Source organism: Brachyhypopomus gauderio, chromosome 16, assembly GCF_052324685.1.
Source record: "Brachyhypopomus gauderio isolate BG-103 chromosome 16, BGAUD_0.2, whole genome shotgun sequence".
In the NCBI taxonomy this organism is placed as follows: Eukaryota; Metazoa; Chordata; class Actinopteri; order Gymnotiformes; family Hypopomidae; genus Brachyhypopomus; species Brachyhypopomus gauderio.
Genome location: NC_135226.1, coordinates 9,050,753 through 9,064,805, shown reverse-complemented (window position 1 = coordinate 9,064,805; position 14,053 = coordinate 9,050,753). Strand labels below are relative to the sequence as shown.

The following is a 14,053-nucleotide window of genomic DNA, read 5'->3' as shown; positions in this document are numbered from 1 at the left end:
AAAAAAAAAAAACAAAACAAAACAAAAAACAAAACATTATTAATTTCCTATGTTGTATTAAAGACTTCACTTTGTACGTATGTGCTTGATTTGGTTTTCTTGTATTCTTCTGCCATTATTTATTGTTATTACCACCTTTGTGATGTGGTTACTTTTTGGTTAACCTTCAATGAATTCCTCTCCAAGTCGGTCCTTTTGTTTTTTTATACTGTTTAATAAATAAGCGATTCTTCGTGGTTCTTCATCACTGACGCAACATTTTTTATAAACTAGCCTACTCCTAAACCACCCGGTGACGATCAGTAATCATTTCTTAACTGTGTAACTTTTCTACAGAATGATGTACTTTGCGTTGTGGGTCTAGCAGTCACCTGCGTGTTTGGTATGACGGAAGCAACCCGGCCTCGCCTTCCTTTACCTGCGAGTATGAGCTGAGGGAACGCAGGACCGATCTCCAACTTCTTAACTGCACAAACGGACTTGTCTTCTGACTTTGGACCAAGTGACATGTAGATGTACCGAAGGTTCTGCGCTGGTCCAACGCGCCTGATAATGAGAGACGTTGCTGGGTGTTGAGGTGCAGCCTGTTTATAGAAAACGCGCCGTGTTGAGCGAGTTATACTTCATTTCGAAATATTGTGTGCATATCGTCTCTAAGGATCAGCGGAATTATTTTTTTTGATAAATAATTTACAGGAACATTTTGCCTGCCACTTTCGTGTGGACCCAGAACATTATCTAGTAGTTAACCTAACGTGGACAACATGAGCACGGCGGTGTATGACAACGTAAGTCGCTACTGATTGATTTTTGTACGTGAGCTACTCACTTCCTGTGTCATCTTTATAAAATATTTATTCATCTCCAATTTCCGCATTTTGTTCGTCTGTGTAGACAATACATTAAAAATTTGAAAGGGAAAATGTTAACAAAAGCTACGAGGACGTTTAGTGTGAGAAATGAAGTAAGGTAAACTGGTGTATCAAACTGACATCTGTCAAACTTCATTTGTTGAACGTCTGACAGACAAAGTGACATCGTCAAACTTCATTTGTTGAATGTCTGACATACTAAATTCGACTTTTATCGGACGACACAGTGAACTCTGAGGTGAACATGGACTAATTGCTGTAATGATTTTGTATCTGACCGGGCTGTGGTCTGTTACCTGTAGTTTCTCAGAGGCTACAAATGAACATATTGATTGCCGGTGGGCCCGCTCGGCCAGTACGGCTGTTTAATGTTTTATTTAGGCCCACGTCGTTATGGTCCAGGCCCATTTACTTTTCATTACCCACCGTGGTGCTGGTTGTGGGTCTTGGCATGGCCACGCACAATTAACACGGTTCTGGTCGTGAAGCCCTAAGGTTGGAGAGCCAGTGTTTCCAGTACAGTTGTTGACAGTAGCCTAACTAAAACGTTTTGCTATGATGAAGGGAGTCGTCCATGAGGGCGTCCGGTTCTGGTTAGGTCCTTTACCACAAATTCAGTTGGAATAAATATCTAATAAATAAACACCCAACGTCGGACCTCAGTAAACAGTTGTCTGACCAATAGAAATATTGAAATATTCTAATCTCCTCCTGGTTTGTAAATTGATTCTGTGTCGTGGCCACTTAAGGACAGTAACACTATTAAAATGCTTTAACATGTGCATTATAAAGGAGTGATATCTGAGCTATGGTGTTTTATTTATATTTTTAAAACGTACTGTAACGTTTGCACAGTTCTTACTAACGATTTCTTCAGGCAATAATAATAGGTCGATTAACTCAGGGTTACTGCTTCAGCCTGTGATGCTTGACCAAGAGAACTGAAGGAACACCCCCCCTCCCCCCCCCTTCTCTCTCACTGTCACTTTCTCTCACCACACAACAATCCCTGTGGAAACACCTTAAAAACCATCATAACTTAAAGAACTAGTATTCATGCAACAGGAATAATGAACATGTAACAATAATTAATTTCACAATAATAACAGTAATTCAAAAATCGTTTCACCAACACTGTTAAATAACTTACAGTGCAACAGTTGGTGCTGTGCTTTCTCTTAGCAACTAGGGTGTATAATTCCTTTTAACGTCACTTTAGAGGACAGAGTTCACCTGCATTCACATGTAGACATGAAACCAGAGATATGTAAGCCCTCCCCATGTTTAATTTACACCACCATGTTGATTTTTATAGCCTGGAAGGTGTGTTGTAATGTCTCAAGCTTTGTGTCTTTCTTTGATACAAAAAAGAGAGAAATTGGTCCTGGTTTGGGCACTAGCCAGTGTTGTCAGTCGATGAAGCTATTACACTCAGTTCCTTTTATCCTTCACAGTATATTGGAAAGGAAGTCAAGTCAGAATGTGTCAATAATGCACAGAATTGCCGGAAGCTTTGTTTTTATCTGTTTGGCAGACGGAGAAGGTGCAGACAGATCACGGGGTGTCTAAGCAGCAGACAATAATATGGATACAATCTGTAGTGTCTTTATTAGGACCTGAATGCCAGTGAACAAACAGCGTTTATCAATCAAGACACAAGCAGCTTAGTGAGCAGTGTTCCACTGAATTAAAATCAAACTCTAAATTCAAACTGGCCCTCATGTTGTGATCTGAGATTTCGCTTTCTTCTCTAAAAAAAGTTCATGGGGTTCCATGACTTTCTTCACACATGGTATTTGAAAAAATAAAATTAAACTTAAATGTTTTTATAAACATTTGTGGGCTTTATGGAAGTGTTATACACCCATGGTGTTCCTGGTCAAAAATAACCGGTCATTGGAAATTAATTGGTACGATTACAACTAGTGTATAAAATAGAGTATCTAGTCTCACATATCTACTCTCCTTTCTCACACGTTAGCATGCGGATGTCTTTTACCACACACACAGACGTGCACACACACACACACACACACACACACACACACACACACACACACACACACACACATTATGTACCAACCCCCACAAGAACCTGTTGACAGTACAGATTTTATCCCATGGAAACCACACCATTTTAAAAAGAAAAATGCAACATTATACAACTTTGGTATGCAAAGGTATGCATCACATCTCTGGTATGCAAAGGTTTTCTGAGGCCTCACAGTTCAGTCTGTGGTAGCACAATGGCTAAAAGAAATACTGCCCCTGACACTCTGGTCCTTATATTTGACCATGACAGTGATCAGGAGGAGAGAAGCTGACAGCGAGGAGATTTTAAAGTGATGAGGAAGAAGACAGCAGAATTTGTGGTCCTTTTAGTCCAGTTTTTTCTGAATGTCATCCCCACCTGAGAGGTTGGCTTCCACGTGCAAATGTTATCAGGATGACCCCAGGCCCAACTATATATGCAATATCCTAAGTGAAAGACATCAAGTCCTGTTTTCAACTTTTCCTCACAGGCTCTATTGTAACTATTGTCATGAACATGACAGTCCTGGAGGGGAAGCCTACATGTGTTGATTTTGTGTGATGTCTACAGCACTGCACTTCTCTAGGTTACTAGCATGTAGTCCTGCGAAAGAATGATGGAATGTTGGCCTAAGGTGGTATTTTTCAACATCACCTGATGTTTTGGCCTACGATGCCTTTGTGGTATTGAAGGAGATCAGTCAAGGCTGGAAGAAGGACACACACTACAAGAGAAGGCCTAAAGGTTCCTTGAAGGATTCTTGAAGAACTTAGCAAAAGCATGGTGGAGCACACACTTCATTCAAGGGCCTCAACACCTTCCATGAACGCCATGCTCTGCTGCACTGGTCAGAGCCATGCAAGCATCAGCAGCAACGTCCACGCCAACCAGACAAGCAGTCTAAAGAAAGAGGAGAAGGAGGAGTCTAAAGAAGGAGGAGTCTAAAGAAGGAGGAGCCCACTGTGTTTACCACATCCACACAGAGAAGGAGTTTAAAGAAAGAGGTGCCACCATAAGATTAAAGAACAAGCTTTGTGTGCCACAGACGCAGTGTATGTGTTAATACAGTGTTTTGAACAAGCATTACTTGTCTAGTGTAGTTACAGTTTTCCTGTGTATATTTGGACTTTTGTTTTCAATAAATGAATTATACCGGTCAGTTTTGATTGGGAACACAAATGTTATTTTGTGCCACAGTTTACAAAACGATGCAAGTTTTTAAAAAAGGGACTTTGAAAATCACCACAGTGAAATACTCAGTGGCAAATCGTACAATAGGATTCATCTTTGTATTTGTTATAAAAATAATCGTTTGTATGAGCTCAGATAAATGAGGCATGTTGAATTTCTAACACAATATGCAACAAAAACAACAACTTGTGTTTCTCACAAGAGATGAAGTTGATAAAAATGATCAAACTCTAGATTCATTCACAGTCAGTGAGCCTTCAAAAGCAATGCAGTGGTCTAACATAGTCGCCAGTCAAAAGCTACTCCACGTGGCATTTGTTACCAAGAAGGTTACCACTGGAGGACAGTGTGAAAATAACATTGCTCTTATCGTTTCTTCTTTGCATATTATTCCAATTATGCTATTCCATATCATTGTATGTCATTCCAATTAATGTCGTGGTGTAGCTGTAGAAACAATGTTAGAAGAGAAAGGTTGTTATCCTCTTGTCTGGAGGAGGGTCATGTGACCAAATACCTAGCATTCCAAGGACTAATTTGAGGGTTTATTTTGCTTTGATTATAGGATTGCTGTCAGGTGGCAGAACTGGCTATTATATTGTGAGTTCTCTGGCTGGGGGGGGAGGCGATGTATGTTTTTGATGCTAGAGGTGAAGGTTCCTATAATATGTGGTCCCTCAATTAAACAGCCTGGAAACACAGCAGTAGGTATTTTCCCCTTGATGGACAGTATTGATCCTATGGTTGGACAATATATCATTCATCAGTAGTTTGCAGTCTACAATATTGACTTGGCATATGCAAATTAGCTCTGTGCCGATTAGCTAATTTTTCATCCTGACCCATTTTTGACATTTGAATTGGAGGTGGTTACAAATATTCTGTTTTCATTATCATGGCACACGTCACAGCCACTTGAGTTATTTTGATCAAAAATAAATATATATATAGTTGTATAATTGTAGTCATAAACCACAGTCTGGCACGGAAATGTCTCTCAAGTTCTCTAATACATGATGAGATTGTTGTGTACTTCCTTCCTACATGACAGGAAGTTGAGATTAGGCTGTGTAGAAGGTGATGTATGAGGGGGAGGTGAATGCAATCACTTCTGTTTAAGGTCTTCGCAAGACTCAACATGTTTGTTACGTTCAAGCCATGTTGAAGAAGGCTCAACTTTCCATCTTATGCCACAACTTGCACTTAATTCATTATATCACTGAATTTTAAATTATTTTTGTTGGAAAAGACTATTCCAGAATGGATGAAGGAAGACAGTCAATCTGCCATTAGTTTCATAATTAATTCTCATTTGCCATTCGCCTTATTTTTGCATGCATAAATCAATAGGTAAAGGCTTGCTTAATTAATTCCTAAATAATTTAGTTTTAGTACTGTTCGGTAATGTGTAACTTTGACACATCATCATTGCTTTGGTCCTGAGAGACCGAAGTTAAAATGCTTCCAGTCTTTCAGAAATGGAATGGTAATATGATAAGGCATTATCTCTGTTCTGAAAAACATACGCTTTCCTCTTCCGTGTACGCTATTATACTGCAGGTCCTTATGGTGCCTCGTGCTTTCATTATTGTTAATAGGGTATCCCGTTAAATGAATAAATTTGCATATATTTTCAAAAGAAGCTATTTGAAGTTTAGCAACAGAGGTGATCAGATAAGGGCAGAGCTGCAATTTCCAGAAATATTCATCTATATATGGCCTGTCTGATCTTGCCTTTTATTTAAAGTGGTGAATGTTAGTGGAAAAAAAATGCAAAATCTATGGATTTCTCCATTCTGTTCATTTCAAGTTGGGTTTGACTGTAAAATTCACATTAATAGATGCATATAAAATATTATCTCAAGGAGTGCACATTCCTGGTTTAGTTTAAAACGAACACGAAAAGTCACCACATATTTAGTTATGAAGCTGATGAAATGGATGTAGTATAGCTGTGTGTGTGTCTGTGTGTGTGTGTGTGTGTGTGTGTGTGTATTTATCTTAGATTTCAACATAACAAATTAAACAGAAGAGCATAACCAGTACACTAGCCACCTATCCCATCAACCAGACAACAAACACACAACAAATCAGCAGCACATTTATACATTTTGTAAACATTTACACGTTTGATATTTACACTGGTCACTTCTTAGACCTCGCTCTTATCCAGATAGGGAAGAAGAGGATTCCAAATGTCTGAAACTAGATAAAAGCAAAAGGTCGATAGCGTGATTGTATCAGACCTTCTCCATATGCAGTCTACCTTAAAGCTCATTCAGCCAGGTTTCAAACCTGGGAACAATTCATTTTGTTCCAGAGCTTTAAAGTTCTTTTTTTTTCAGGTTTTTTTTTTGTTTGTTTTTTCTTAGCTATTGTCATGCGATATTGGATCATAAGTTTCTTTAACTTTCTGTACTTCATAAGATAGCAATTGCAGGGCAGTGTAATTGCAGAGATCAATTTTATGCGCATCAGAATAACCCAAATATTGCACCAAAGCCAAAATGGCTGGTCCAGAGAACCTTCTCAGCTCTTCACTTTAACACAGAGAGGATACAGACAGGTATATAACATGTAACTTTGTGTGAGGATAATGTGGTCTATGTATTACTTTGTATTGGACTAACTGATAATTTGAATGTAAGGAACAAGACTGAATGCCTGAGGTCTTTTCTCATGGAGTCATCAGAGATCCCCTTTCCCAAATCTTTTCCCCATATCTATTTCAGATTCTAGGCAGAAGGGGCACATTTGAACTTTCAAATCTGGAATAGATCATAAGAGAATAAAAAGTCTTTATTGTGGGCTGGAGTGCTTCAAAGTTAGTTACTGAAAAAATGAGGAGGAAGTGCACATTTTAACCCAAGCTGGGCAAATGAAGCAAAAATATTGTTGATATACAGATTTTCTATAGTTCTAATATCTTTTGTTTTCCACAATAAAAATGCATTATGTGCAGTGGAGGAAAAACATGATTGAAAGCAATAGGGCCTAAAAGTGTGAGTGCCTTCCCGATCTGATACCAGATCCTAAGAGAGTTTCATAGTAGTCCCAATGGGTTCCCTACCTGCAAAAAGCAAAGAGGGGAGGGAGATCAAGTCAAATTTATTTATATATAGCACTTTTTACAACACATGTTGTCACAAAGCCGCTTTACAATCGTATGGGTCCAGATCCCTAATGAGCGACAGAGGCAACAGTGGTGAGGAAAAACTCCCTATGATGGTGGGGATTAGGAAGAAACCTCGGGAGGACCAAGACTCAAAAGGGAACCCATCCTTCACTGGGCGGCCCTCTAGCAGAGTGAGTGGAGGTGCTGGCGCTCGTCTGCTCCAGCCATGTGGGAGGCGCTGGACACCCCATTGTGGTGCGCACTCCTCCAGTACATTAAAACCCAGACTGCCAATATCCCTGCGTGTGTGTGTGTTTGTGTGTGTGTGTGTATATATATATATATATATATATATATATATATATATATAATCTCCCCAAATAAAAGCCATAATCACAGATTCCTAAAGAAAGATTTTATTAGAAACATCTGAATAAATACAGGAATCTGGGTAATCAGTGAATATGGGATCACTCTCTAGACCTCCATATTGCTTTTAAGATCATCAACCATAACTTTATAATTCTCTGGAAACTACAGTCTCAAGATATTTTATTTTATCTGTAACTTTGAGTCTATTAAGGGAATTCAAACTGTCATAAAATAGTGTATATTCACTTTTCTTGTTCACTGTTTTATAAGATTGTGTATGGGAGGCTGATTTTAGATGTAGAGGTGGAGAGGCAATGCTGAAGGTGCCTGCTAACCAAGACGGAACCAGAGCGGCAAAATAACAGACTGTTTTGTTCCGGGGTCTCATGCAGTGTACAGTTCTGTGTTCTACCTAATAAGCACTCACATCACACCAGGTGTGTTGGAGCAGAAGAAACACTGGTCTCTTACTGTTTGATTGACTTGTCTTGTCTGAATGGAAGTGAGTGGAGAAAATCCTTGCAGTTAATTCCTGGGTATTTACAGATGACACATACATAAGACAGACGTTTGTCATTGGGTATGTGCAGCATGTATGTCTGTGTAAAAAGTAAATAAATAAATAAACGTGGCATGTCAATAGCATGTGAAAAGTAAACACTGAAATTGTGTGCGACTGTCAGGTGAACTATTTACCAAGGGAGGCTTTGTTGGAATGTGGATATATTGCCTGCAGAGTTAGACTTTAAAACGTTGCAAGACTCTTGCACTGTATCGGTGTCTAAGTCCTTCATGGCTCCACTGACCAAACTTTGCATCTGCACTTGGACACACTCCCAGGGTTGCCAACTTTTCAAGATCGCTTGGAGTGAGATTTGAACCTGGAGGGTGTGGAGTGAGAGCGTGTGAAGACAGTCAAATGCGTGCGTCTCACGCTCAATGTTGGCAACCCTGCACTCAGTCACAAGCGTCAAATATCGGTCAAATCTGACAATTGCTGATTTTATCTACTTGTCTTTGCACAACAGCGAAGGTGCCAGTATTATGCAGTAACTGAAAAAAAAAGTGTTAAACAGAATATATTTTCTATCTTTGGTCTTGGACTCTTTGCTTTGATGATAGCTTGGCAGGATCTGTCCTTCGTCCCCAGCAGTTTTATGAGCGATGCCTTTTTAACAGCTTCAGAGATGTTTGAACGTCCCACATATGTTCAGCACTTGTTGGCTGAAGATCCACAAACTCTGAATGAAACTTGATGAGAGGGCCTTAAATTCAAACGTGCCCCCCCCCCCCCCCCATGTCTCTACTACATTGTATTTATTTGAAAAGTCATGGACATTTGGTGAGGTGTTAATCTAAGTAAAAAAGCCAGATTTGGTTTAATTCCTTCTTTGTCACTTTCCACTGTATCAAGATGATAAAAGTGATGGGTTTAGAATCCCTCCAGAGGGATTAGAACAACTATTGTGCTTTAACCCTAATCTTAGTTTGGCGATTCAGTGTATTCCCAGTAGAGATTAAATGAAATCAGCACAACGGAAATCAGGAGTACTTATTTTGTAGTAATATTGTGAAGAGAGCATTTGTTAATTAATAGAGAGATTTTTTTGACACTAGTCAAAAAATGGCAACCTGCCATTTCGTCATGGTTTTATAGTCTTACTGGTTTAGTCAATGACTCCTAGTTCCCCAGGGTATAGTGATGGACTGCAACTGTGAGAAATGGCCTGGTAATTTAACAGGTCCAACTCCATCTTTTGATTTGTGAGTGTGCGAGTTTGTGTGTGTGTGTGTGTGTGTGTGTGTGTGTGTGTGTGTGTGTGTGTGTGTGTGTGTGCGCGTGTCTAGGGGGTGCTCAAGTCTGGAGACATCAGCACTGAGATCATAATAAATGGTCTCAGTGCTGATGCTTGCATTTTCTTCCACCGGACAGGTTTCCTGATACACAGCAAATGATCTTAGCCAATTACAGGAGCTAAGATGCCCGCGGAGGAACATGAGGCCATGTGACCTGATCAAGCAGCCAGTTGTGGTGCTAATTCATACAGTAGTACATTCTATAGACTTGTGAGGAAGAAAGTCGTGTGTGTGGGGCGTGGGTGGGGGATTCTATTTTGTAAATCCACTGCTTATCAGCTGGATTAAAATGATCTATTGCATAAAAGCCTTTTCTAATTCTCGGCAAATTGTAATTCTAAGCTGTCTATGGATTTAGAGCTAGCTGACTGAGGATTGGAGACAGAAATCCTCCCTTTGGCCAGCACCCACAATCCTTCAGTTGCACGATCCTTCGGTTAGACGTTTGACACATATCTTGTTCTGCTTACTTGAATATTCCCATAATCGAAAAATTCTAGGGTAGCATAAACAGAAGACGTTATCGTAACACATCAGACCATGGCTGGATTCTCTTCACACATGAAGTGAAATATGCATGCACACAGACTTTATTAACACACCAGGCCAAGCTACAGCGGTTAGGGACTGCACACATTGTCTATGATACTTCTCAAGCACACGACTGCTAATTTTGCTGTGCGGAAGACTGACATGGTCAGCCAAGGTCATCTGTACCACTGAAATGTCACATTGGCCTCAATACTAAGTACATTTGGCTGAAACACTAGAAGAGAGAGCGACGGATGATTAGATAGCTTGGTGGCAACTGTGTGTAAAGCACAAACCAGTGTTCGTTAAGATTTTATAAGTACAAGTCCTGTTGGTGTTGATACAGCCCTTTTTGGCTTGGAACATCCCCCGTCAATTTGCAATACAAATTTATTATTACACTATAGGACTAAATACTACTCATATGTAAACATCATAACACCTCAGTTAGCCCGGCTCAATTTTCCTATAGCTTTTTGTTTTGTTTTTTTTAAAGCTTGTTGAACAGGTTTGGCCTTGCTTGGCTAACTTCCTCTCACTTTTCTCAGAAGCCTCTCCCAGCCAATGAATTTCTCCCATCCCGTGGCTACACAGACTGGGGGTGCGGTAACAGTGTTCCCATTGGCTACTGCCTTTCAGGCAGCCTATTGGGTCGAAGCTTCAGCACTTTAGCGCCGGTCTAGGCCCCCTGTCATTGTTCTACGGCTCCCTCACAGGGACATTTGATGTTATACATGTGCTCATGGCACTTTAAGGATGATTTTGCTAAGTTCAAGCAATTGTATGCTGGAGAGAAGTACAAATAAAACTTTTAAAGTTTTATAGTGAGAGGAAACAAGGAGGGAGAGAGTGAGTCAGAGAGAAAGAATGAGTAGAAGACAGATGACGAGACTCATAATAATAAATGTTTTTATTATTATTATAATAAACTTTTGGCAGTGCTTATTATAACACAAAATTTACAAAGCGCTTCATACATATAAAATCCAAAGAGAAAGCCATTCAAACTCAAAGCCACTAAATCCTGAAATACGAGCAAAAAACTAAAGGAGGCCTAATCAAGTTCAACCAATCAAAATCCAGTTAAAACCATCTGCATCATAAAACAAAGTCCAGTGGGACAGTGTGGAAGAGGCTGAGGAATGGCGGTCAGGGTGGATGGTGTTGCTCTGTGGTGGTCGTCTGGGTGGATGGTGTTGCTCTGTGGTGGTCGTCTGGGTGGATGGTGTTGCTCTGTGGTGGTCGTCTGGGTGGATGGTGTTGCTCTGTGGTGGTCGTCTGGGTGGATGGTGTTGCTCTGTGGTGGTCGTCTGGGAGGATGGTGTTGCTCTGTGGTGGTCGTCTGGGTGGATGGTGTTGCTCTGTGGTGGTCGTCTGGGTGGATGGTGTTGCTCTGTGAAGGTCATCAGGGAGGATGCTCTTGCTCTGTGGTGGTCGTCTGGGTGGATGGTGTTGCTCTGTGGTGGTGGTCTGGGTGGATGGTCTTGCTCTGTGATGGTCGTCAGGGAGGATGCTCTTGCTCTGTGGTGGTCGTCTGGGTAGATGGTCTTGCTCTGTGGTGGTCGTCTGGGAGGATGGTCTTGCTCTGTGATGGTCGTCTGGGTAGATGGTCTTGTTCTGTGATGGTCGTCTGGGAGGATGGTCTTGCTCTGTGGTGGTCATCTGGGAGGATGGTCTTGCTCTGTGGTGGTCGTCTGGGTGGATGGTCTAGCTCTGTGGTGGTCATGTGGGAGGATGGTCTTGCTCTGTGGTGGTCGTCTGGGTGGATGGTCTTGCTCTGTGGTGGTCGTCTGGGTGGATGATCTTGCTCTGTGTTGAGGCTGGACACTGTTGCGCAGGACTGCGTACAGTACTGTGTGTAATGGTTTTATTAGGCTGTGATCAGCGTGACTAATTGCAGAGCCTCACAGCTGAATGACCCTCTTAATTCTCTACCACGATTGCTATTAAAAACCCCAATTAGGCAGCACTGGTGGCAGCTTTAAGAATGGCTTTAATCGCAGTGAATTATCACACGCTCTGTCTGATCTGAAGGGTGCGGCATGTCTGATCAATCGATTTGGTACCAAAGTGATTCTCCCTCCCTAATCATCCTGTGACATTCGTCTGTTCCCCCAACAGGCAGATACTTACTGATCACTAACTACTCTGATCACACACGTTTCCCAGCATGCTCTGTTGGTGTGCGTGTGCGTGCTCGTGTGCGTGTGCTTTCGTTCATGTGAGAGGGTGAATGGGAGGCAGGAGTGTGGTGTGCACGTTTTTGGGTGAGAGGTGTCTGCTGTAATCCTAGCTGGTGATCATAGGCTTGTCTCTTCCTATTCAGCCGTTACCACTGCAGCAGGGGAGAGAGTGATTTATGGACACCTAGAGGTCTTTTAGTGGAGTCAGCTCTGTGTGAGGTTGTGTGTGTGTGTGTGTGTGTGTGTGTGTGTGTGTGTGTGTCTGTGTGTGAAAGAGAGAGAGAGAAGAGAGGTAGACAATAGACTGAAAAAGCAGTGGGTTGTGGTATTGTTCGGGTTCTGAAATGTCTGTGGAAAATGTGTTTTTACGACGGCCTTCTTATTCACGCCGTACTGTACCTCAGTCGTTTTAACAGTCCTGTGAGGACTCATCTGAAAGCAACATGCAGAGCAAACTTCCTCCCTGTGGCCTGTTTCTGATTAGTAATGAGGTGTCTAAATGCATTTGTGTGCATGTATTTAGGAAGTGTGTGTGTGGGTGTGTCCATCTGCACGTACACATTTGTGCAAAGTGAGCCAGACGTGGTACGTATGGTTCGTCCTTAGCACATGTGCTCGGTGATGAGCACTGGTCAGTCTTACCCTGTGTGTTATATGTATTTCATATTTATTATTTATACTTCTGTCCTTGTCTTGTGTTGCTCCATGATCCTGGGGGAATATTGCACTGTATTTGTATATAGCTGAAATGACAATAGAAAGCCCCAGGACTCTCTCTTGACTCTTGACTCTCTTGAGAGTATGTGTAGTGTATGTCCCTGTGTGTTTGTGCATTACTCACACAAAAAAAAACAGGTTCCACCAGATTTCACGATGTCATTTATTAACCTATCAAACTTGCTTCTGCATGTTTGCACGCCCTCGTGCAGCCGACCCGATGTGAATCAGCCTGGGTTGGTCGCTGCTCGGGACAGAATGTTGCTTTCTCCTGCGTTATGTTTTTGCAAAATGCGTTTTTAAGGTGAAATTAAGCTCGGAAATGATTCCATTCTTTCTTTGATGGCTTTTGCCAACCGCCAAGCTCACTTTCCAACGAGGGCAAACAGGCAGCTGCCTGATATGATAATCGCTGCATTAACTCGCCCATATTTTATATGAGCGCACCTGCTAAAGGCCGGGCGCAGTCAAAAATCGCTGTGCACCTCATATGATGTGAAGTTGTTCTCCTGGTGGTGCTGTGAGAGAAGTGTGAAGGACAGAATTCAAATGAATATCCAGCCTTGAAGTTGAAGCTCGTGTTAATGAATAATGATGACTAGATCCATACTGCTCTCCTGCCAACACCAGTCCTAATAAAATGATCATAGAGGGAATTTTGTCATATTTGGGTAAGAACCTTTCTCCGCCTGTTTTACAAATTCTCATTCTCTCTCTCTCTCTCTCTCTCTCTCTCTCTCTAGGGTCACAGGGGCCACGAGGCCGTCACGTTCCTGCCGAAGTCTGGGAAGACCCCGAAGAGTAGGAGGACGTGTGCGGTGGTGGTGGGCGTGATCCTGGGTCTGCTGGTTCTGGCCGCCATCGCTGCCGTCCTCATCTGGTTCTTTGCAGGTATGGACCGAACCATCCCCCACCCCCCACCATGTTCTAGAAGCCGTTCAAGCACCCCGGGCCTAGTTCAGGTCGAGGGTTAGAAGGGTTAGAAGAATAGAGAGCAATAAAGAGCCCAGGACTGAAGGCCTGGCTCGCTGTTTGAGTTCCTCCTTCCCAGTGCATGCTGGGTAGCTTTGTGTCCTAGTCTAGGACCGCATTCACACCGCAAGGCCAACCGCTCATTTCCAAATCACTGCTGATTCATTTCTCAAACTCGTTTTCTTTTGAACGCGTCCTTTAATGTGACACT

At 41.8% G+C, this 14,053-nt stretch overlaps 1 protein-coding gene across 1 annotated transcript in view; it reads left to right on the top strand.

Moving 5' to 3' along the window:
* Positions 1–315: 315 nt before the first annotated feature.
* The window catches only part of st14 (ST14 transmembrane serine protease matriptase), a 34,824-nt gene continuing 21,086 nt past the window's right edge, over positions 316–14,053 (top strand). The window contains exons 1-3 of the mRNA XM_076976221.1: positions 316–577; positions 697–788; positions 13,614–13,761. Of these exons, the coding sequence (XP_076832336.1) occupies positions 765–788; positions 13,614–13,761 (172 nt within the window). The 5' untranslated portion in view covers positions 316–577; positions 697–764. The remainder of the gene's footprint in view (positions 578–696; positions 789–13,613; positions 13,762–14,053) is intronic.